The sequence below is a fragment of the Hyperoodon ampullatus genome (genome assembly GCF_949752795.1).
Source record: "Hyperoodon ampullatus genome assembly, chromosome: 7".
NCBI classification, from domain to species: domain Eukaryota; kingdom Metazoa; phylum Chordata; class Mammalia; order Artiodactyla; family Ziphiidae; genus Hyperoodon; species Hyperoodon ampullatus.
In genome coordinates, this window is record NC_136920.1 from 99,464,283 (window position 1) to 99,490,610 (window position 26,328).

The 26,328-nt window shown below is 40.6% G+C and overlaps 1 protein-coding gene across 1 annotated transcript; it reads right to left on the bottom strand.

Annotated features, from left to right (window-relative positions):
• Positions 1 to 2,589: 2,589 nt before the first annotated feature.
• Positions 2,590 to 24,849, bottom strand: LOC307055792 (nicotinamide N-methyltransferase; the record flags this gene model as incomplete). The annotated part of the gene is made up of 3 exons (XM_079708042.1): positions 2,590 to 3,022; positions 16,169 to 16,376; positions 24,696 to 24,849. 3 exons carry the CDS (start codon positions 24,847 to 24,849, stop codon positions 2,590 to 2,592), a joined length of 795 nt encoding a protein of 264 aa, XP_079564168.1.
• Positions 24,850 to 26,328: the final 1,479 nt, after the last annotated feature.

The window sequence follows — 26,328 nt, forward strand, 5'->3', positions numbered from 1 at the left end:
TGTCTTTTCTGTTTTGTCTGCAATTGGTGTAGAGGTGGGCATGTTAGTCTGGTCAGTAAGAGGTAGGAAGCCTGCTGGGGCTTCTGAAACAGATTTTCCCCCATGAAAACTCCACTCACAGGCACAGGCAGAGTAGAAAGATGGATATGACCGGGATGCCTGATCATGCTGTAGAGCCACCACTTTCTCCTGCAAGTGCCTACCTCTGAGTTTCTTCTTTGTGAGATTAATAAACCCCTATTTTTAAAACCATTTTTTAGTCAGATGTTCTGTCAATCAGACAGTCTCCAGCCCATTATCCTGTTATAGTGCCTTCATAGCTCTGATTGCTATCAGAAAATATCTCATTCATTGATTAGTTTCCTTATCTTCCTGTCCCCCCACTTCCTCTTCTAGAACATAAACTCCCAGAACAGGGTTCTAACCTCCGCTATTCACTGCTCTGTGCCCAGAGCCTAAACCATGTCTGGCCAAAGGGTTGGGGAATCCAAATATAAACCCAAGAGGCTCGCAGTTCAGTGGGGAAACAAAAAGTGTTACCATAAATGTCATCTTAGAGGTAAAATCACAGAAGACTAACCTGCTCAGGGACTGTGCCTTACAAAGCTGTTGTGGGCCATCTGGTCTCAGCTTCTTCCCCTGGCATCCACTCCCCTCTTCCCCCCCACCAGCCAAAATTGCATAGGTCAAAGTAGAAAACCTATAGTTTGAAAGCTTGTTTTAAAAAGAAATTGCTGTTTTTAAAAGAGGTTGAAACCAGGAAATCCTGTTTTAAAAGTAGGCTTATGTTTTTCTTCGCTGTTATGCAAATGTAAGCAAGGGCCATTGCCTTGGGTGGGCTGGGGGGTAACCAAATGCAGATGTTTTCAGATGCTGTGACCTTCATTCTGGGTGGAGGTAGATGGCACAGTTTTGGGAGAGCCCAGTCTCCACAGACTTTGTTGCTTCCTTGGAGTCGGGGTGACTGGTGCTGGCTGCTGGGGAGCTAAGTGTGCTGCCTTCTGGGAACAGTTATTTGGAGAAAGGATGCGCAGGTCTGACCCTCCCCACCTGCTTACAGGAACAGAGCTGGACTTGGCCTTCTTGAGGCAGCCTGGACTGGCCTGTTAGTGGCCTTCAGGACAGAATCTCTAGAACTCGTAAACAGGTTAGAATGTTGTGATGTGAATGTCCTATGACAATTGAACAATTGGAAATGTCTCGGAAATGGACCAATACTGTGTTATTTACAACCAAGTAAACAAAAATGGACTGGTGTTGGACTCTCGTGCCCTGATGTGATTGTCATTGCATGTCGGGGGACTTGTGAGAAGCAGAAATGTCCACTGTCAGTAATCCTAGGAAGAGAGAAATCTTGGGATGAGAAATGAAGACCAGAGAAAGGGGTCTCAGACCAGGGTGAGGAGGAAACTCCTTCTCTCTCTCGGGTAGGGGAAGGCAAACTTTTTTTTTTACAAACATCCAAATAATAGATATTTTAGGTTTTTCAGGCTATACATACAGTTTCTCTCATAATTACTCAGTTCTACCATCACAGCAGGAAAACAACCACAGACAGTATACAAATGAATGGCTATGGTTATGTTCCAATAAAACTTTACAAAATGGGCAGCAGGCTGGATTTGGTTCCTGGGTTGTAGTTTGTCAACTTCTGTTTTAGAGCCTCGGGGTGACGGGCATAGGACCCAGAAAGGGTGGCCGTGCCATATGGAGGAATGCTAACTCCAAGTAGATAAGTAGATGCTTGCCCAAAAGCTATGCCAACAGGCTACCTTCCAGGACCCTCTACGGATATGGGCTCTGAGATACTTCTTTCTTTCTTTTTCTCTTTTTTGGCCACACAGCCTGCCTTGTGGGATCTTAGTTCCCTGACCAGGGATTGAATCCAGGCCCTCAGCAGTGAAAGCGTGGAGTCCTCACCACTGGACCACCAGGGAATTCCCAAAGATACTCGTTTCTAATAGCACCTGTAAGACAGGGTCTCTTTTCTCTCTTGCTAACTCCTAAACTTCTCTTCAGGTATAAAAGTCACAGCCTTGGCTCAGGTGTGTTGAGGGAAGTAAAAGAAAGGCCTACCCCATTCTTGAGACCAAGAGGCAAAAGTGGCAGCTGTTCTCTGACCCTGGGTGGTGGTAGCACCGGTAGACCCCAGAGGAGGACACTGTCCCCAGAGAAGGCAAGAAGTGAGGAACAGGGCAAGCCTGTTCCTGGGAGAGAAGAAGACACCAGGGCCCCCAGGAAATGAGGAGTGAATAACCGCAACACTTCTTATAGGCATGTGTGGGCTTAAGCCATCATAACTGGGATATTCAAGGAAAATGAGGTATTCTTTTGTAATCATAGGCAGGGAAAACTAGACATGCCCATTTGTCATGTTGGAGTCCTCATAACACCAGCACACATGGGGAGCACAGAGTAGGTGGTCAACCAATGGCTCTAGGCAGACTGACCACTCCAACCCTGCCCTAGATGAACCATTGGGCCCCAGCCATTAGCCTCTACTCAGAACAATGACCACGGCAGTTAGAACCAAGGATTGAAGTCAACTGGGTAAGCCAGAGGAATTGCTTTAATGGCGATCTCAAGGTATCACACAGATGTGCTCAGCTTCCGCCCCACCAGGCAGAAAAGCCCTTCGTTGTTGGCCATGTTGGAAGAATAACTTTGGGAAATCACTTCAAACTGTTCAATGGTGTAGCCGGCCTCCCTCACGGCAGCCTCCACTGCCTCCCGGCCCAGGCAGAGGCTGGAGAACCTCTGCTCGCCGATCATGTAGTAGCTACTCTTCAGAGCATCCACGAGCACCAGGAAGCCCCCCGGCTTCAGCAGGCTGCCGAGGTTCCTGAGGGCCGTGCGGTAGGCAGGGAGGTCCGGGCAGGCGGCGTCCAGGCACAGCGTGCTGAGCAGGCAGTCAGCCGGGGGCAGTGGGACAGCCCCCAGCGGCCAGCTCTGAGTCACGTCACACTTCAGGACCTGCTTGATCGCCCGCCTCAACTTCTCCTCCTTCTCTGGCCCCTTGACTCTGAAACACACAAACCGACAAAGATCACTGGCTACCCCACTCATGGGAACCCCAGATCTCTTAGGTCAGCAATGAAAATGGCATTGTCCCAAAGGTTATAACCTTAGGGCCATCCCTGTTGTAAAAACAGATAAAGAAGAAATGAGGGACCATTTTGGTATCTGAATGTGACCATATTACCTTGTGCTGGGTTAAATCTTTTTACAAAGTAAATAATAATATGGAAATGATAATAAAAATACCTAGTTGCCTGCTTCTACAGTGGACTGCCCCCATGAAATTCTTCTTCTTCTACTGCTTAGAATAGTGCCTAGATCATTTATTATTGCTGTTATTATTATTATTATTATTATTATTATTATTATTATTACCCTTGTTCCCTCTGCCAAACTGTAAGGTAGTGACTGTTTGGCCACATGTATCAAGCAATAATGGGTTTAAATGTAGAAATGGTATCTTTGTAGTAGCTTCAGATCAATAGGAGGTTATCCATAGACATTCGTAGAAACTGTTGATCATGTCACACAGCCGTGGCCAGGGCCTTTCTAGAAAGATGAAAACTCCTTGTTTCCATTCTCAGGCTCCAAAAGATATTGCAGATAGGGAGTATGTTTCCTGATGGAGATAGTTTTCTTGGTAGCCTTGCTAGGAATCCTATCCTTTTCTGCCAAATCAATGGGGTTTCTTGAGAGAAAATTCGTTAATGAGAGAAGGAGAAAAGGCAAGGGCAGGAGATGGAATCCAGTGCCTCAGATCCTTTTGGAATTTATTAGTGGAGGAATAAAGGAACAAACTAACCAATAAATGAAATTAAATAAACACATAGAGCGAGCAAGAGAAACTGGAGAAAGGGAACAGACAAAGGAAAAGAAGTAGCAGAAAATCAGAGAGGAATTGCTGAGTGTATAAAGTGCCCAGAAGGCCACTGAGCCCAAATAGTATGAGTGATGATGAGTATCCAACACTTTGAGGAAGTTAATCAACAAAGCACCAGGGTTGCAAATCCAGGCTTATGTGCAAGGAACACACAGTCGCTGGCTCCAGAAGAAGACAGCCACTCAGGCAACGACGCTTGATAGAGAGCACAGAGGATGGCCCAACGTCAGAGCAAATGAAAGAGATTGATACTGGGACCCTTTCTGGTCATGAGGAAAAGTTGATGGTTTAAAGAAAACTTGGAGATTTACCTCCAGGTAGAATGATTTGAGATAATAGCAATTAGCTGTGGGCATCCTATTTAAATACTTAGTTAAAATCTTAAGCCTAGTGTGTATGATCAGTTATTTACAAACATCCTTTAATTGTGCTATAATTTTCCATTTAAGAAGCTTAATAAGCATATGAAAAGATGCTCAATATCGCTGACATCAGAGAAATGAAAATCAAACCATGAGATACCACTTCGCACCAACTAGGATGATTATAATAAAAAAGACAGATAATAAGTAAGTGTTGGCAAGGACGTGGAGAAACTGGAATCTACATACACTGCTGGTGAGATGATAAAATGGTCCAGGTACTTTGGAAAACAGTCTGGAAGCTCCCCCCCCACCCAAAAAAAAGTTTTAACATAGAGATTTAACATGACCCAGGAATTCTGTTTGGTTTTTTTTTTTAACATCTTTATTGGTGTATAATTGCTTTACAATGGTGTGTTAGTTTCTGCTTTATAACAAAGTGAATCAGCTATACATACACATATATCCCCATATCTCCTCCCTCTTGAGTCTCCCTCCCACCCTCCCTATCCCACCCCTCTAGGTGGTCACAAAGCACCCAGCTGATCTCCCTGTGCTATGCGGCTGCTTCCCACTAGCTATCTATTTTACAGTTGGTAGTGTATATATGTCCATGCCACTCTCTCACTTCATCCCAGCTTAACCTTCCCCCTCCCCCTGTCCTCAAGTCCATTCTCTACGTCTGTGTCTTTATTCCTGTCTTACTCCTAGGTTCTTCATAACCATTTTTTTACTTAGATTCCATATATATGTGTTAGCATACAGTATTTGTTTTTCTCTTTCTGATTTACTTCACTCTGTATGGCAGACTCTATGACCCAGGAATTCTAATCATAGGATTATATCCAAGAGAAATGAAAACATGTCCACACAAAAACTTGTCCATGAGTATTTATAGCAGCATTATTCATAATAGCCAAAAGATGGAAACAACCCAAATGTGCAACAAATTATGAATAGATAAATAAAATGTGGTCTATCCATACAATGAAATATTATTCAGTAATAAAAAGGAATGAACAATTGACACAGGCTACAACATGGAAGAACCTTGAAAACATGATGCTCAATGACAGAAGTCAGACACAAAAGGCCACATATTGTATGATTCCATTTATATGAAATATCTAGAAAAGACAAATCTGTAGAGACCAAAAACAGACCAGTGGTTGCTAGGGGCTGAGAGGACTGGGGGAAATGAGAATGACTGCTTATGGGTATAGGGTTTCTTTGGGGAGTTATGAAATGTTCTAAAGTCGTGCTGAGGATCACACAATTCTGTGAACATACTAAGAACTACTGAATGGCACCCTTTACATGGGTGAATCGTATGTTATGTGAATTTTATCTCAATAAAGCTGTTCTATTAAAAGAGAGAGAGAGAGGACTTCCCTGCTGGTGCAGTGGTTAAGAATCTGCCTGCCAATGCAGGGGACACGGGTTTTATCCCTGATCCGGGAAGATCCCACATGCCGCGAAGAAACTAAGCCCGTGCACCACAACTACTGAGCCTGTGCTCTAGAATCCATGTGCCACAACTACTGAGCCTGTGCGCCACAACTACTGAAGTCCGTGCGCCTAGAGCCGGTGCTCTGCAACAAGTGAAGCCACTGCAATGAGAAGCCCGCACACTGCAACAAAGAGTAGCCCCTGCTCGCCGCAATTAGAGGAAGCCCGCTCGCAGCAAAGAAGACCCAGTGCAGCCAATAAATAAATAAATAAATAAAATTTTAAAATGCCAACCAAAATATTAAAAACAAAAAAAGAGAGAGAGAAAAAAGCTTTGCAAGATATTACTTTCAGGGAATTCCTACTGACCAATAAACTGGGAGATACAGGGAATGATAATTTCCTTTGACTGGGTCTACCTGTTCCCCTTCTTGGGGTAGAAATGGTAGTAGGGTGACAAATTTGTCCCAGTGGTCTGGACTTTTCTGGTTTTTGCACTGAAAATCCTATGTCCTGGGAACCCGTCTCTGTCCTGGACAAACCGGGAGGGTTAGTCGTTCTAAAAATAGGGAAATTAGTTACAAAGCTTCCACCCCACCTGACAACATGCATAATTTGACAGATCATTTTAAGAATAAAAAATAATAATTCAACATTATGAAAGTCTGTGTGAAACATGGCTTTGAAGAGGTAAATTAATCTAGAATAGAAAAAATTCAAATAACCTATCTTCAAATAACCTATGGATAACTTAAGTGTATACAAAAAGCTAAACAAGTGACAATGTAGTGTTCTTTTGAACGTGTCCAAAGATGATGCTGTCTCTTGGGAACATTACGGTAATGTGTATTTAAGTGATTACGTCAGAGGCCGGTTGGACCTCTGGGCCCTACTGTGTACGAAGCTATTTTAAAAACACAAGTTGCCACAGAACTAGTACTTGCCAGTTAGATGATGATGGAAATTGTCCCCAAGCTGTGAGACACACTGTGAAGTCTGGAAAGCTGGCAGAGAAGGTGCCAATTTGAGAGGGAAATTTGTTAGAAACACCCACTGTTGTGGATACCTGCTTGTCTTCGGATGCACTACAAACATTGGTGAACTCAGTTGCCAAGGCAGCAGTGTAAAGATTACACCTCAGGGCTCCTCAGGGCCTGTGATACACCTGCAACGAAATGGACTCGCCTGGAGACACAGACAATTACCACTCAGCTTCATGTTTAGCTCAAGGGGTAGGGAATAAATACACACCAGAAAAATGTTATGCAGTTTTACAGAAAGCTAACCACCGTGTGGCCGTTTCTCTAGCTCTAAAGATCTAGCCTTTCAAAAGAATCAATATGCCAAAGAAAAAAGAAAAAAAGGAACCACATCCTCTATAAATATGCTGTCTATAAAAGCCTGAAGGAACTGGGGAGGAAGAGGGGGAGGAAAGGATAGAATGGGACTCCTGGGAAGAACACTTCGTAAGATTGTCTTTCCGGAACCTAGGTAGTTATCCTGAGATTTAAAGCAGGATCTTCCTGCTCTGATGCTGCAAGGCGGGGGGTGAATCAGAATCCCCTGGACAAGCTTTTTTCCATTACACCTACCTCCCCAAGCCCCATCCCCAGAGGTTCCAGCAAAACTATCAAGACGTGTAAAGGAAATGAAAAGCTGAATAAGCTTGGTTGTCAATGTGAGAATTGTAAGAGCAAAAGGACTCATCACTGGTGAACCTTCCATACAGGCCACAGCTGAGTGACGCTAGGAGGCAGCGTCTGGAAAGCAAAATGCATGCAGTCACTTCTTTTATAAATATTTTTTGACCTTCTATTGTGCTCCAGGAAGAGCACCGGGCAGTGGGGACCTAAGGTGGGTCAATGAGAAACAAATCCTATCCTCATGGAGATTACAGTCTGGTGTGGGAGGAAGACATAATCCAATGATCATCCACAAAACTGAAACATTAAAGCTGTGATGAATGCCAGGCAGGAGGGGCACATGGCACTAAGAGAAGAATATTGGGAGCTTGACTCAGTGTAGAAGCATCAGGGAAAGCTCCTCCAGAAAGGCGTCAGGTGAGCAGAGAAACAGAGGATAAATAAGTAGGAGTGAACTGGACCAAAGAGAGTAGGGAGGGAGGAGGATACTCCAGTAAGAGGAAATAGCCAGAGCAAAGGCCCTTTGGTGGGAAGAAACATGGAGAGGAGAATGCCAGTGTGGCTGAACCTCAGAAAACAAAGCAGGGCATGGCAGAACGGGAGGCAAAAAGGTAAGCTCCCACTAGTTGACATGGAAGTTGCTAGTCTGGGGACCACAAGGCAGGTGCCAGACTAGACAGGGCTTCGTGGACCATGTTAAGAATTTTGCTTTTTATCCTAAAAGCCATGGGGAGATATTAAGGGGGTGCTAAGGAAAGGAGTGATATGATCAGATTTATACTTTGAGGCAATCAATTTGGGACAAGAATGGAGGTGGGAGGCCATTTAGGAAGGAGAGGTTGGTAGCTTGGACCAAGAAAACAGCTTGCATGGAAAATACTGGAAGAAATATACTGGTTTAAGAAGAACTCAGGAAGTGAAGTGGACAGAACTTGCTGCTGGTCATGAAACATGACTGACAGGGAGATGACAAGACTGACTTCCAGGTTTCTGGCTTCTCCAATTAATTATATTATGGTGCCATTCAAGGAGATAAGAATACCAGAAATAAAGCAGATTTGGGGAAGATCATAACTCTATTTTGGGCACATTCAGTTTGAGATGCTTTGACACACAGGAATAGATATATTTACCATTTGAAGAAATGGACAGTTGAAGGTTTTTCAACCTGTCCTGTTAATTTCCCCCAAGAGATAATGCAGTGAGAGCCCGTGTTCAAGAGAAAGGCATCCTTGTAAAAGGCAGAAGCTTTTCCTAGTCATCCCTGAGACAATCATCATAACCACCAAGATCGCGAGCTTGAGAAAGAATATCAATCTTTTACAAGACTTGGGAATAAAGAGATGCTTTGGGATAGAGGCAGTTCACTAGTTCACAGAACAAATTTGGCACAGGTATGTCTATTGAGGGCCCTAGACAAACATCTTTTTCAATAGATATGAAAATCTTTGTATGGAAAGTATTTATTTCAGAGAACCACCACCTCTACAGGTGCTCAAGCTTTCTCCTGTCAGGTACACGGAGGTAAGTGGAGGAGCTGCTGTCTGTAGAGGCAACCAGGAGGGGCTCCAACCTCCCCAAACCCGTCCCGGCTGCCCCAAGGGCTGAGGGCTGAGGAGAACCTGCAGAGCACACCTCTAACACATCCCCACCAGCGTATCCTGACATACCCATTGGGGAGCTCCATTCCAAACACCAGTGCTTCACAAACTGTAAAATGCATACAGTCCCCTGCAGATCTTGTTAAAATGCAGATTCTGATTCAATAGGTAGGCCTGAGAGTCTGCATTCCTAATAAGTTCCCAGATGATATGGAAGCTGCTCATCTGTGGACCACAAGGCAATGTGTTCCAGGTTCCAGGTGCCAGAGGTAAATTAATGCTGTTTCTAGGATTTCTTAAGGTGACACTCATTTTCCTTGGTTCGTTCTTGAGTAGTTAGTTATATCTTAGTATTTGACTTGCTGACTTGATGAATATGTATAGTGTGAGACAAGAATTTGGTACCAGTGTCTTACAACTTTTCGGATAATTGTAAAAATGAGTGGTATCTAAACGTCTGAGTCACACTCCAGAGGAACAGGAGGAACAGGAGACAGCTCAAATTGTCTTTGGAAGCAGTCAGCATAAGAAATAGCTTCAGATAAAGAAGAAATAATCTCAGGGGAAATAGGTTATTGGTTGATAGAGGAACTTGAAGATGCAAGAAAGACATTAGTTGAATGGGATCACTATCATTCTCAAAACAGTTGAAGCCACAGGATCTAGCAGAAGGATAAGGGTGAGAATGCAGAATTTTACCGCCAAAAATACAGTTCCTTAGTCTGACAGAGTGATTGGGAAGGGACAGTGTCTCAGGAGCAATTGTTACGAGCTGACGATTCTCACTTGAGATAAGTAATGCTTTCAATATCCTGCTAGACGTTAAGGGTTCATTTCTGAATAAGATGGACAGGCTTGTGATAGCTTGGGAAATTGAGAACAAAGTTCTAAAAGCCTCTTGACGCATGATTTGGACCTTGGAAAGATGTCCTGTCTGACAACGACTAAGAACTTTTTGATAAACTTTTCCTGATAGTCTATAAGTCCTGGGAAATTCCTTATTTAATAATTTTGAATATTGTCTAAATCCTCATCACTACAGTTTTCTTCTAGTTAATGTCAAGTTCATTCTGTGAAACCACATAGTCCATTTAAAAAGTTTGAAATTACTGTCATCTTGAAGAACATATCTGAAGTTTGAAGGCTCTAGCCAACATAAAATTCTAAGTAAGGGGTTTACAGGTTTCAAATGGCATGTAAAAATAGCCTCTCTTGATTTCTTACTTAATGTGGGGGAAAAACATGGAGCAATGTTTAAGCAATATTAAACAATTTTACAATGTTGCTCATGAGTAAGGGCACTAAAAATACCTTTCCAATATTCATGGGCATAGAAAATATGTCACTTTTGTGTTCTTCTTGAAAAAGGTCCAAAGACCTATTCAGTTGACTATGACATGAATGGGAATTAAAAACTCAACAACTAAAAAAAATCATATAAAATGAGCATAAAATACATCCACATAATTGCAAATATGATTACAAACTGAGAGCATATGATGTTCAAAGAAAATATAAAAATAATATTTTAAATTACAATATTTGGATTTAAAATCTCAAAGTTTAACAATAAACACTGGGAAGGAAGATGCCAGAAGGACTTTGGGTGTCAAAAATTATTAAATTCCTCATATTACGAGGAAGAAAAGAATTATTGATTCTTACCTGATATTGATAAGCTGAGAGAATTTGTCTCCAGCAGAAATACATTATACAAAAACACTAAAAGAAGTTCTCCAGGTGAAGGGAAATGATGTCAGATAGAAGCCTAGATCTGCAGAAAGGAGTGAAGAATACTAGACAGGACAGATTTGTGGATAAACACAGAAGACTTTATATATATTTATTGAAAATACTACTGACTGATGTGAATATACTTAAAACTACAAAACTGTACACTTAAAGAATTAAGGTGATAAATTTTATGATGTGCGTTTTCTTAACCAAAATTAAAAATAAAACAATAAAGCAAATAAAAGCACTACTGACTGCTTAAAGTAATAATTATAACAGTGTATTATAGTGTTATAGTTTATACAGAATAAATATATGACAACAAGTGTGTAAGGGGCAGGAGAGTGGGTTAAAGGAATTACACTGTTGTAATATCTTACATTGTTCATGAGATGTTGCAAATATATTATGTAATTTCTAGAAAAATCATGCACACGGGCACACATACAAAACACAAAAGAGGTCAACAGAGGAGATAAAAGTCAATAGAGGAGATAAAGCCATACTAAAAATGTGTATAATTATACTATATAAATGGAAAAACAAAAATTATTTAATTCACCAACAAGAAGCAGGACAAAGGTACAAATGAACACCAAACAGATGGGACAAATAGAAAATATATACCAAGATGGTAGATTTAGACTCAGCCATACAATATCACTAATTACATTAAATGTAAATTGAGTAAACAATCCAGTTAAAAGTTAGAAATTGTCAGGTTGGATTGAAAAGCAAGACCTACTACATGTTATTTGAAAAAAAGTCATTTTAAATATAAAAACACGGACAGGTTGAAAACAAAAGGGTAGAAGAAGCTAGACCATGTATATTATTTATCTATTGTTACATAATAAATTACCCCCAAACTTAGCAATTTAAAATGACATTCATCTCACAGTTTCTGCAGGTCAGATACTTGGGTACAGATTAGCTGAGTGTCTCTGGTGCAAGGTCCCTCATGAGACTGCAGTGTTGGCCACTCTCAGAGTTGTCCAGTGTCATCTGAAGGCCCACCTGAGGGTAAATTTGCTTCCAAACTCACTCCTTAGGACAAGTGAGTGAGTGTAAGAGAGAACACCCAATAGGGAAGCTGTAGTCTCTTTGTATCCTAATCTCAGAATTGATGTCCCATCACTCTACAGCACCATATTTGTTAGAATTCAGTCATTCAATCCAATGGACATTCATAGGGAGAGAATTAAGCAAGAGCATGAATACATGAAGTGAAGATTAGTGGGGACCATCTTAGAGGCCCCTACCACCTTATGCCATCACCAAGAATAAGAAGGCTGGTGTGGCCATATTAATATCAAAGTCGACTTCAAAACAAAATGTATTACTGGAGGTAAAGGGAGATATAATGATAAAATAGTCAATTCATCAAGAAGACAGAACAACCCTAAAAGTGTATGCTGCTAATAACAAAGCTTCAAAATGCATGAAGCAAATGTTGACAGAACTATGAGGAGGAAGAGATGAATCCACAATCATAATTTGAGATTTTTAACATCTCTCTCTCCCAGTAATTGATAGAATAACTAAACAAAAAATCATGTAGAGAATTTGAACAATATTGTCAATCTACCTGACTGAATTAATATTTATAGAAATGACACCAACAACTGGACAATATACATTCTTTTCAATGTAGAGCACATAGAATGTTCACCAAATAGATCATATGCTGGGTCACAAAATGAAACTCTGACTACAATGAAATTTAATTGCAAACCAGTAACAATATCTAGAAAAAAAATCCCAACAATTTTGGAAATTAAGCAACACAATTACAAGTAATTTATGGTCAAAGAAGAAATCACAAAGAAAATTAGAATATATGCCGAATTGGATAATAACAAAAATATGGCACTCAAAAATCATGGGATGCAGCTAAAAGAGTGCTGAAGGAAAGTGTGAGAATAAATGACCTAAGCTTCTATCTCAAGAAGCTAGAAAAAGAAGAGCATATTAAAATTAAAGTAAGTGGAAGACAGAAAATAAGAAAAATTGGAGCAGAAATCAATGGCATACACAATGGACAACTGAGAAAATCAACAAAGCCAAAAGCTGGTTCTTTGAAAAGATTAATAATAATATCAATCTCTAACAAGATCAATCAAGATTAAAAGAAAAAGACAAATTGCCAATTTTAAGAATGAAAGAGGGACAATCACCAAAGATCCTACAGACATTAGAAGAGTAATAAAGGGATATTGTAAAAAAACTTTATGACAATAAAGTTGACAACCAAGATGTAAAGGACAAATTCCTTGAAAAATAGTACTTATCAAAACAGACAAAAGAAGAAATAGACAATCCAAATAGTCATTAAAGGAATACTCTTCTTAATAAAAAACCTCCTCACACAGGAAGAAACCTTCAGGTTCAGATAGCTTCACTGATGAATTCTATCAATCATTTAAGGAAGAAATAATACAAACTCCTTCAAAAAATAGGGGAGGAAGAAACACTTCCAAATTATTCTATGAATTAGCATCATGCTGATATCAAAATCTGCCAAGCATATAACAAGAAAATAAATTTATAGCTCAATATCCCTCATAAATATAGATGCAAAAATCCTTAACAAAATATTGGCAAATCACATCCAGTAATACATAAAAAGATTACTACTTCATGACCAAGGAGTTTATGCCAGTTTGGTTTAAATACCAAAAATCATCCAACATAATTCATGTCCTCAGAATATGGAGGAACATCACATGACCATCTCAGTAAATACAAAAAAATTTTTTGACAGATTTTAACATTTGATTAAAACCCCCCAAGAAACTAGAAATACAAGGGAACTTAGTCTGATAAAGAATTTCTATGAAAAACCTATAAATAATGTCATTCTTAATGATGAATCATTGAACATCTTTTCCTAAGATATGGAAAAAGGCACAAATGTCTGTTCTTATCATTTTTGTTCAACATTGTTTTGGTGGTCCTAGTCAATGTAATAGGGAATAAAAAATAAATAAAGGCATAGAGTTGAAATAGAAGAAGTAAAAGTATTTTTATTTGTAGATCATATAAGAATGTACATAGAAAATACTATGGAATCTACCAAAAATGATTAAAATTAATTAGTGCAATATTTTGTAATAAACTATAATGGAAAAGAATAGAAAAAAGAATATAGATATATACATATATATGTTAAATGAATCACTTTGCTGTACATCTGAAACCAACACAAGTATTGTAAATCAACTATAGTTCAATATAAAAAATAAAATAAAATATGAAATTAGTGAAGTCAGTAAGATCTAATATACAAAAAATCAATTGCACATCTATATACTAGAAAATGAAACTAATAAAATGAAATAGAAATGAAATTTAAAAGATACAATCAACAGCATTAAAAAACATGAAACACAGGGACATTTTAACAAAATATATGCAAAATATGAGAACTGAGAGAAACTGAAGTCCTAACTAAATGTAGAGATAAACCATGTTCATGGACTGGAGATGCAATATATCCATTCTCCTACATTGATTTGTAAATTCAAAGAAATTACAATAAAATCTCAGTAAACTTTTTTTGAAGAAATTTACAAGTTTATTCTAAAAGTAATGGCACTAAATTTGCCAAAATATCTTGCAAAGAACAAAGTTGGAGGACTCAAACTATCTGATTTCAATACTTACTATCCCTGGTAAAGGGAATAAAAGACCAACAAAACCCAGTGGAAGTTTAGTGACTCCACATGATACCAAAAAGGTTAACTGGGAACACAAGGTAAAACTTCTAGCTTATTCATACTTCTGTACTCTAAGGAACTGTACCACCAATGAGTCATCTTGATAACTTATATTTGACAATCCACATTTACTACCAATAAGACAGTGTAGCAACAGTATGTAAGAAAATGAATATACAGTTTAGAATACTCCTAATAAGCTAAAGTCAGCAGACCTTTAAAAGAAAATGGGAGGGTTAAAGAAATAGAAGCAGACTTTAGAGAAATTTTCAGAAGAGAAGTTGACTCAGGAATAAACAAAAGTTGGTAAATAGATGGGAATCAAATATAAGTGCAAGTATAGAAAAATGAATTGACCATCAATCACTCCAGAAGAACATGGAGGTAGGCATACTCCTGAGGGACATGTTGAGACCACATGGTTTTATGTTTATACTTGGGATTCAGGAATGGTACCTCAATCATCCTGTTGTTCGAGTTCAGGAACATGGGAGTCATCCTTGATACTTCCCTTTCCTCATTCCCACTAACCAATCAGTACCAACTCTTATTCATTCCTCTCTCAAAAATTCATCTTAAAATCTTCTGTCTCTCTCCATCACCTAGCCCAAGCCACTATCATCTCTCCCTTCTGCATCTTTTGTTCTCTAAAACTCCAATCCACTCTCTACACAATAGCCAGAGAGATCTTTGTAAATGTAAATTGGGTCACATCACTCTCCTAGTTATACCTCTGATGTCTTCTTGTTACACTTCAAGTCCACAAGCATTAACTTGGCCTTGAAGGCCCTAAATGATTTGGCATTTGCCTGCCTTCCCTGATGTGAGCTCTAGGAGACAAGGGACCTCCTCTGCTAAACACTAGAACACCAAAGTGGTTTTTTGTGCCATTTACAAAGGAGTCTCTGGGGTCTTGGCAATATTCATAGCAGCAAAGCCATGATGCTCCAGGCACTGATGGTCGGCTGGGCTGTAGAATGGGAGGCACATCAGGACAAGGGAATAACAAAGTGAAGTGGTTGACTCTTCACCTCTGGCTGGTAGTCTATTGTCAATTTCTTGCATGGGGAGAAATTAGTAATTTAAACAAACTTTGTTTGCTTAAATTTACTTATAGAGAGGGTACTATAAGATTTTGGTCATTAGTTGTCAATATATAAAACCCTAATTTTATGGATGGTGAGTAACAAATTCTTCTCAAATAACTCCTTTATGCTGCTGATCTCAGTTTAAAAACCTAGTCAGATTTTTATTATATCTGGTGGTGTCAGCATTAGCCACTTTCACAGCAGAGATCTATGCATTTGGATGGCTAGCAACAGAGTGTCACTAGGGCGGCAAGCCCTGACCTGAAACCTTCTAGCGAGGAGCTGGTCTGGCCTCTTACTTGAAGTTTTCCTAAAACAAGGTCCTACAGTATCTGGCCTGCACACTGCATCCATACACAGGCCTGGAAAGGTTTTGTGACCGCTCATCTTGGCTCAGTAACCAAGTCTTCAGTTTTTTCAGCTATGTCTTCTGCAGTTCTGGTGCACGCACACACACACACGCACACGTGTGTGCGTGCACACAACACGCATGCGCTTCACTCTCGTTCTCTCTCTCTAGCTCTCTCTTTCTCCATTTGGATTTCTCTTTGGTCCCTCTCTCTCTGTTTCCTTTGCTTTTCAACTTGGACTCTAAGGATAATTTTTGGTTCTGAAAAATGAACTGGCACCCAGGTACCCTAAGAAAGCCAGGAAGAAGACCCGAGTTTCTCTACCTGTTCCCTTCAAGCTCACACACATAGGTCACCACTGGGGACCAGTCAAAGGCCCCTGGCTCCTTCTTCAGCCACTTCTCCAGCTCCTGCAGGTTCTGATCAGTATAGTCAGTGGCGATGATCTCCTTGAAGGATTCACAAGCAGAGAGGAGCTGATAGATGGTGGGGCCAGAGCCAATGTCGATCAGGAGGTCTCCCTTCACACCATCTGGTTTAGAGGAGGGAATGAGGAAGGGGGTCAGGCATAATATGGTGGCAGATAGAGCTGATTTGCACTCTGTTTGCCAGGACTATGCTGGGGAGCCCCAAGGAGAGCCCCAAAGACACACCTTCTCTCTAGTCACCCCTCTTCCCTCAGTATCTCTTTTTAAAACATTTTTTACTTTCCATTCCCCATTCAAGGGTGGAGCTGGTATATTTTTAGCTCGAGGAGGAGGGAAAAAAAAGATCTGCATCTGGTGTACAGACCCCTGATCCAGAAAGACTGCCACACAGATAATGTAAAAACTATTAAGGAATGCTTTGAGAGAAAGTTAAATTTTTTTAAAAATTGAGTTTTTATAACGTCTTTCTCCAAAAAGCATCCAGTTCTTCAAAAAGCATCCTCCCTGGGAGCCGGAGGAAGATGGCGGAAGAGTAAGACGCGGAGATCACCTTCCTCCCCACAGATACATCAGAAATTCATCTACACGTGGAACAACTCCAACAGAACACCTACTGAACGCTGACAGAAGACCTCAGACCCCCCAAAAGGCAAGAAACTCCCCACATACCTGGGTAGGTCAAAAGAAAAAAAGAATAAACAGAGACAATAGGATATGGACGGGACCTGCACCAGTGGGAGGGAGCCGTGAAGGAGGGAAGGTTTCTACACACTACAAGCCCCTTCGAGGGCGGAGACTGCAGGTGGCGGAGGGGGAAAGCTTCGGAGTAGCGGAGGAGAGCACAGCAACAGGGGTGTGGAGGGCAAAGCAGAGAGATTTTGGCACAGAGGATCGGTGCCCTCAGGCACACACCAGCCCGAGAGACTTGTCTGCTCGGCCGCCAGGGCGGGCGGAGCTGGGAGCTGAGGCTCGGGTATCGGCTTTCAGTCGGAGCGCAGGGAGAGGTCTGGGGCTGGCGGCAGGAAGAGACCCTGAAGGGGTTAGTGCTAGCCCGGAGGGAGTCCGGGGAAAGGGTCTGGAGCTACCGGAGAGGCAAGAGACTTTTTTCCCTTTTGTTGCCTGGTGCGCGAGGAGAGGGCATTCCCCTCCCTCCCCTCTGCCTGAGTGAGCCAGAGCCCCCGAATCAGCGGCTCCTTTAAACCCGTCCTGTCTGAGCGAAGAACGGACGCCCTCCGGCGACCTACGCGCAGACGCGGGGCCAGGTCCAAGGCTGAGACCCGGGAGTTGTGAGAGCAGAGACAGGGAAATCTCTCTGTGCAGCCTCGGAGGCAGTGGATTAAAGCTCCACGGTCCATTTGATGTGCCCTGCGTCTGTGGAATGTATGAATGGACAGCGAATCATCCCAAATTGAGGAAGTGGACTTTGAGGACAAGATTTAAGACTTCCCCCCCCTTTTTTTCCCTCTTTTTACAACGAATTATCTCAAATTAAGGAGGTGGACTTAGCAAGATTTCAGACTTTTCGCCCTTTTCCTCTTTTTACAACGAATTATCCCAAATCGAGGAGGTGGACTTGGAGAGCAAGATTTTTGATTTTTCCCCCTGCTCTCTTTTTGTGAATGCGTATGTGTAATCTTCTGTGTAAGATTCTCTCTGTATAGCTTTGCTTCCACCATATGTCCCAGGGTTCTATCGGTCCGTGTTTTTTTTCAATAATTACTTTTTAATTTTAATAACGCTACTATATTTCATACTTTATTCTATTTTACTTTACCTGCTCTTTCTTTTTTTCCTCCCTTCCCTTCCTCCCTCCCTCCCTCCGCTCCTCCTTTCCTTCTTTCTTTTTCTTTCCTCCATCCCTCCCTCCCTCCCACCCTTCTTCTTTCCACTTTCTTTTTCTTTCCTTCCTCCCTCCCTCCCTCCCTCCTGTCTTTCTTTCTTTCTTTCCTTCCTCCCTCCCTCCCTCTCTTCTTCCATTCACTCTTCCTTTTGCTTTCATTCCTTCCTCCCTCCCTCCTTTCTTTCCTTCTTTCTTTCCATCCTTCCTCCCTCCCTCCCTCCTTTCTTTCTTTCTTCCTTCCTTCCTTCCTTTCTTCCCTTCTTCCTTTCTTTCAATCTCTCTTTCTTTCTTCTACTAATTATTTCTTTCTACTTTTTCTCACTGTTATTCTGAGCCGGGTGGATGAAAGGCTCTTGGTGCTGCAGCCAGGAGCCAGTGCTGTGCCTCTGAAGTGGGAGAGCCAACTTCAGGACACGGGTCCACAAGAGACCTCCCAGCTCCACATAATATCAAGCAGCGAAAATCTCCCAGGGATCTCCATCTCAACACCAGCACCCAGCTTCAGTCAACGACCAGCAAGCTACAGTGCTGGTCACCCTATGCCAAGCAACTAGCAAGGCAGGAACACAACCCCACCCATTAGCAGAGAGGCTACCTAAAAACATAATAAGGCCACAGGCACCCCAAAACACACCACCAGACGTGGACCTGTCCACCAGAAAGACAAGATCGAGCCTCAACCACCAGAACACAGGCATTAGTCCCCCCCACCAGGAAGCCTACACAACCTACTGAAACAACCTTAGCCACGGGGGACAGACACCAAAAACAACGGGAACTACGAATCTGCAGCCTGCAAAAAGGAGACCCCAAACACAGTAACATAAGCAAAATGAGAAAGCAGAAAAACACACAGCAGGTGAAGGAGCAAGATAAAAACCTACCAGACCTAACAAATGAAGAGGTAATAGGCAGTCTACCTGAAAAAGAATTCAGAATAATGATAGTAAAGCTGATCCAAGATTCTATTTCCCAGATCCAAAATCTTGGAAATAGAATAGACAATATGCAAGAAACAGTTAACAAGGACCTAGAAGAACTAAAGATGAATCAAGCATCGATTAAAAACACAATAAATGAAATGAAAAATACTCTAGATGGGATCAATAGCAGAATAACTGAGGCAGAAGAACGGATAAGTGAGGTGGAAGATAAAATAGTGGAAATAACTGATGCAGAGAAAAATAAAGAAAAAAGAATGAAAAGAACCAGAGGACAGTCTCAGAGACCTCTGGGACAATATTAAACGCACCAACATTCGAATTATAGGGGTTCCAGAAGAAGAAGAGAAGAAGAAAGGGACTGAGAAAATATTTGAAGAGATTATAGTTGAAAACTTCCCTAATATGGGAAAGGAAATAGTTAATCAAGTCCAGGAGGCACAGAGAGTCCCATACAGAATAAATCCAAGAAGAAATACGCCAAGACACATATTAATCAAACTGTCAAAAATTAAACACAAAGAAATCATATTAAAAGCAGCAAGGGAAAAACAACAAATAACACACAAGGGAATCCCCATCAGGTTAACAGCTGATCTCTCAGCAGAAACTCTACAAGCCAGAAGGGAGTGGCAGGACATAATTAAAGTGATGAAGGAGAGAAACCTGCAACCAAGATTACTATACCCAGCAAGGATCTCATTCAGATTTGATGGAGAAATTAAAACCTTTACAGACAAGCAAAAGCTGAGAGAGTTCAGCACCACCAAACCAGCTTTACAACAAATGCTAAAGGAACTGCTCTAGGCAAGAAACACAACAGAAGGAAAAGACCTACAATAACGAACCCAAAGCAATTAAGGAAATGGGAATAGGAACATACATATCGATAATTACCTTAAATGTAAATGGACTAAATGCTCCCACCAAAAGACACAGAGTGGCTGAATGGATACAAAAACAAGACCCATATATATGCTGTCTACAAGAGACCCACTTCAGACCTAGAGACACATACAGATTGAAAGTAAGGGGATGGAAAAAGATATTCCATGCAAATGGAAATCAAAAGAAAGCTGGAGTAGCAATTCTTATATCAGACAAAATAGACTTTAAAATAAAGACTATTAGAAGAGACAAAGAAGGACACTACATAACGATAAAGGGATCGATCCAAGAAGAAGATATAACAATTGTAAATATTTATGCACCCAACATAGGAGCACCTCAATACATAAGGCAAATACTAACAGCCATAAAAGGGGAAATCGACAGTAACACAATCATAGTAGGGGACTTTAACACCCCACTTTCACCAATGGACAGATCATCCAAAATGAAAATAAATAAGGAAACACAAGCTTTAAATGATACATTAAACAAGATGGACTTAATTGATATTTATAGGACATTCCACCCAAAAACAACAGAATACACATTTTTCTCAAGTGCTCATGGAACATTCTCCAGGATAGATCATATCTTGGGTCACAACTCAAGCCTTGGTAAATTTAAGAAAATTGAAATTGTATCAAGTATCTTTTCCGACCACAATGCTATGAGACTAGACATCAATTACAGGAAAAGATCTGTAAAAAATACAAACACATGGAGGCTAAACAATACACTACTCAATAACGAAGTGATCACTGAAGAAATCAAAGAGGAAATTAAGAAATACTTAGAAACAAATGACAAAGGAGACACGACGACCCAAAACCTATGGGACGCAGCAAAAGCAGTTCTAAGGGGGAATTTTATAGCAATACAATCCCACCTTAAGAAACAGGAAACATTTCGAGTAAACAACCTGACCCTGCACCTAAAGCAATTAGAGAAAGAAGAACAAAAAACCCCCAAAGTTAGCAGAAGGAAAGAAATCATAAAGATCAGATCAGAAATAAATGAAAAAGAAATGAAGGAAACGATAGCAAAGATCAACCAAACTAAAAGCTGGTTCTTTGAGAAGATAAACAAAATTGACAAACCATTAGCCAGACTCATCAAGAAAAGAAGGGAGAAGACTCAAATCAGTAGAATTAGAAATGAAAAAGGAGAAGTAACAACTGACACTGCAGAAATACAAAAGATCATGAGAGATTACTATAAGCAACTCTATGCCAATAAAACGGACAACCTGGAAGAAATGGACAAATTCTTAGAAATGCACAACCTACCAAGACCGACTCAGGAAGAAATAGAAAATATGAATAGACCAATCACAAGCACTGAAATTGAAACTGTGATTAAAAATCTTCCAACAAACAAAAGCCCAGGACCAGATGGCTTCACAGGCGAATTCTATCAAACATTTAGAGAAGAGCTAACACCCATCCTTCTCAAACTCTTCCAAACAATATCAGAGGAAGGAACACTCCCAAACTCATTCTACGAGGCCACCATCACCTTGATACCAAAACCAGGCAAGGATGTCACAAAGAAAGAAAACTACAGGCCAATATCACTGATGAACATAGATGCAAAAATCCTCAACAAAATACTAGCAAACAGAATGCAACAGCACATTAAAAGGATCATACACCATGATCAAGTGGGGTTTATTCCAGGAATGCAAGGATTCTTCAATATACGCAAATCAATCAATGTGATACACCATATTAACAAGTTGAAGGAGAAAAACCATATGATCATCTCACTAGATGCAGAGAAAGCTTTCGACAAAATTCAACACCCATTTATGATAAAAACCCTGCAGAAAGTAGGCATAGAGGGAACTTTCCTCAACATAATAAAGGCCATATATGACAAACCCACAGCCAACATTGTCCTCAATGGTGAAAAACTGAAACCATTTCCACTAAGATCAGGAACAAGACAAGGCTGCCCACTCTCACCACTCTTATTCAACATAGTTTTGGAAGTTTTAGCCACAGCAATCAGAGAAGAAAAGGAAATAAAAGGAATCCAAGTTGGAAAAGAAGAAGTAAAGCTGTCACTGTTTGCAGATGACATGATACTATACATAGAGAATCCTAAAGATGCTACCGAAAAACTACTAGAGCTAATCAATGAATTTGGTAAAGTAGCAGGATACAAAATTAATGCACAGAAATCTCTGGCATTCCTGTACACTAATGATGAAAAATCTGAAAATGAAATCAAGAAAACACTCCCATTTACCATTGCAACAAAAAGAATAAAATATCTAGGAATAAACCTACCTAAGGAGACAAAAGACCTGTATGCAGAAAATTATAAGACACTGATGAAAGAAATTAAAGATGATACAAATAGATGGAGAGATATACCATGCTCCTGGATTGGAAGAATCAACATTGTGAAAATGACTCTACTACCCAAAGCAATCTACAGATTCAATGCAATCCCTATCAAACTACCACTGGCATTTTTCACAGAAGTAGAACAAAAAATTTCAAAATTTGTTTGGAAAAACAAAAGACCCCGAATAGCCAAAGCAATCTTGAGAACGAACAACGGAGCTGGAGGAATCAGGCTCCCTGACTTCAGACTATACTACAAAGCTACAGTAATTAAGACAGTGTGGTACTGGCATAAAAACAGAAAGATAGATCAGTGGATCAGGATAGAAAGCCCAGAGATAAACCCACGCACATATGGCCAACTTATCTTTGATAAAGGTGGCAGGAATGTACAGTGGAGAAAGGACAGCCTCTTCAATAAGTGGTGCTGGGAAAACTGGACAGGGACATGTAAAAGTATGAGATTAGATCATTCCCTAACACCATACACAAAAATAAGCTCAAAATGGATTAAAGACCTAAATGTAAGGCCAGAAACTATCAAACTCTTAGAGGAAAACATAGGCAGAACACTCTATGACATAAATCACAGCAAGATCCTTTTGGACCCACCTCCTAGAGAAATGGAACTAAAAACAAAGATAAACAAATGGGACCTAATGAAACTTCAAAGCTTTTGCACAGCAAAGGAAACCATAAACAAGACCAAAAGACAACCCTCAGAATGGGAGAAAATATTTGCAAATGAAGCAACTGACAAAGGATTAATCTCCAAAATTTATAAAGAGCTCATACAGCTTAATAGCAAAAAAACAAACAACCCAATCCAAAAATGGGCAGAAGACTTAAATAGGCATTTCTCCAAAGAAGATATACAGACTGCCAACAAACACATGAAAGAATGCTCAACATCATTAATCATTAGAGAAATGCAAATCAAAACTACAATGAGATATCATCTCACACCAGTCAGAATGGCCATCATCAAGAAATCTAGAAACAATAAATGCTGGAGTGGGTGTGGAGAAAAGGGAACACTCTTGCACTGCTGGTGGGAATGTGAATTGGTACAGCCACTATGGAGAACAGTATGGAGGTTCCTTAAAAAACTAAAAATAGAACTACCATATGACCCAGCAATCCCACTACTAGGCATATACCCTGAGGAAACCATAATTCAAAAAGAGACATGTACCAAAATGTTCATTGCAGCTCTATTCACAATAGCCCGGAGCTGGAAACAACCTAAGTGTCCATCATCGGATGAATGGATAAAGAAGATGTGGCACATATATACAATGGAATATTACTCAGCCATAAAAGGAAACGAAACTGAGCTATTTGTAATGAGGTGGATAGACCTAGAGTCTGTCATACAGAGTGAAGTAAGTCAGAAAGAGAAAGACAAATACCGTATGCTAACACATATATATGGAATTAAAAAAAAAAAAAAGTCATGAAGAACCTAGGGGTAAAACGGGAATAAAGACACAGACCTACTTGAGAATGGACTTCAGGATATGGGGAGGGGGAAGGGAAAGCTGTGACAAAGGGAAAGAGAGGCATGGACATATATACACTACCAAACGTAAGGTAGATAGATAGTGGGAAGCAGCCGCATAGCACAGGGAGATCAGCTCCGGTGCTTTGTGACCGCCTGGAGGGGTGGGATGGGGAGGGTGGGAGGGAGGGAGATGCATGAGGGAAGGGATGTGGGAACAGATGTATATGTATGACTGATTCACTTTGTTATAAAGCAGAAACTAATAAAAAAAATAAAAAAAAAAAGCATCCTCCCTTCATGGGAGGTCTTTATCTCATGCACATTCACAACATTCCTTTGAGTTAGGAATAGAATAAGTACTAGAATCTCCATTTCTTTTTTTTTTTTTTTTTTTTTTGGAGATTTTTTTTTTTTTTTGATATGGACCATTTTTAAAGTCTTTATTGAATTAGTTACAATATTGCTTCTGTTTTATGTTTTGGCTTTTTGGTCATGAGACATGTGGGACCTTAGCTCCCCAATCAGGGATCAAACCTGCACCCCCTGCATTGGAAGGCAAAGTCTTAAACCACTGGACCATCAGGGAAGTCCCTAGAATCTCCATTTCTTAAGTGAAATGTCTGGCTAGTGACCTAGCAAATCAATGTAGAATCAAGGACAGAACTCCAGTCTTTAGATTACCCTCTTGCAGGGCCAAAGGAGATAATGGATATAAAAGCACTTTGTAAACTGTAAAATATCCACCCCAATGTTAGTTTTTATCTTAGTTAAATGAATGGGTGATGCCAAAAGGGCTGTCAAATAACAATGATTTGACACAAAAGAGTCATGCCCTGAGACTCTCTCTATACAACTCACGTTTGGAGGGGAGACACACAGACAACAGACAAACTTACCTAGGCAAAATATCTTGAAAAGATTTTTCAGAAGATGCCTAAGAATCTGTTTTTCTGCAGAGTGTCTGGACCCAAAGTTATAATATTTTTCTAGATAAGCCTGAGGGTTAAAATGGCTCAGATAAGTGTCCTTGGAGGTGAAGCCAGATTCCATTGTGTCTCACTCCTGTGCCAACAGTCCACTGCTCTCCTTCTCTCCCCTCCAGAAGCCAGAGAGGCCCCCTGAAGAAATGGTTTTCCTGAGTCTCTGGCTATCAATATTTCTTCCATCAGTTCAGCCCATCCCTTAAAGGTAGATGTTTAGTTAAACACTAACTGAGAGAAATACACCAAAAATGTTTTGGCAATTCTGGGAAGTGATGAAATTCCTGAGGAAGGGAGCCTAAAAGAAGGGGGAAGGGGAAGGGGGAGGGCTATGAGCTGTATGCAATGCTCGGCCAAGGGGTGAAGTTCAGCTGCAAGGGACTAGAGACAAGAAGACTCACCTGGGCTCACCAGGGAAGTTATTTAACTCATAGAAAAACCTCTAGGTTCAGACAGATGGGTCACCTTCCCATGGCACCATCATTCTCCTTGCAGTGATTCTCCCAGGAAAGAGAGTCACAAATAATAGTTTAAATTTAAACAACTTAAGAAAGAAAAGAAAAGGAAAAGAAAAAAGGGAAAAATGAGGAGAGGAAATGTGCTCAGGGCTAAGGTATGTTGGCTAAAGAAGGAATCTCAGATGAAGTCTGGAAAGAGAGTAAAAGAGCAATTTTTAAAAACTAGATCAATTAACTCTCTCCTTGTACTCCACACACCCCTTCATCCACTCTCTGTAGTCTGCAGCTTCATCATCCCCCCCAGTGCCATTTCTCAGCAACTGGAAAGCACCTCCTCCCCAGCCCCCCACCCTTTCATGTCAATCCATATCCTGACAGTTCTTTCAAAGTGAACTTTAAGCCCCGTATTTCCTTTAAGAATTCCTTAAATTCCCGATTCTGAACTCATACTGCCCTTAGAATTAGTTCAACTAGCCAAGCACTTGATTTTGTGGTGTCATGTATTTGTTCCTGGGTTTGTCTGTGTCAATTTTACTTCCCAAACTAAATTTTACATATATGATGCACTAAAAAACCACCTCCTTTAGATCAAGGACCATGGCCCAGTTCTCTTTATAACCCCTACTGCACATCACTGGGGAGTCAACCTAATAGGTGTTCAAAACCCTGAGTGATCAGTTGACTGTTGTCATCTTGTATCAAATGCAATTGCAGCAAATGCATGGTATTCCATGGGTGATGACTTAGTAAGGGCCCATTTGGTTACAGGGCAAAGAGACTCACACAAAGAAGCTCAGGGAATTATTAATAGGAGACTATAATGGAAATAAATTGCAGGGTATCTAACTGGGTCCCATGGACCAAAAAAATCATTAGGCAGCTAATCTCTCTCTCTTTCTTCCCCTTCATTTTCTTCATCATCTTCTTCTTCCTCCTCTTCTTTCCTCCTCCTCCTCTTCTTTCCTCCTCCTCCTCCTCCTTCTTCTTCTTCTTCTTCATCTTCTTCTTCTTTTCTTTTTCTTCCTCCTCTTCTTCTGTCTCTCTCCCCCACTCCCTTCTGTGCAAACTGGCTTCTTCTTTTGAGCATCCAC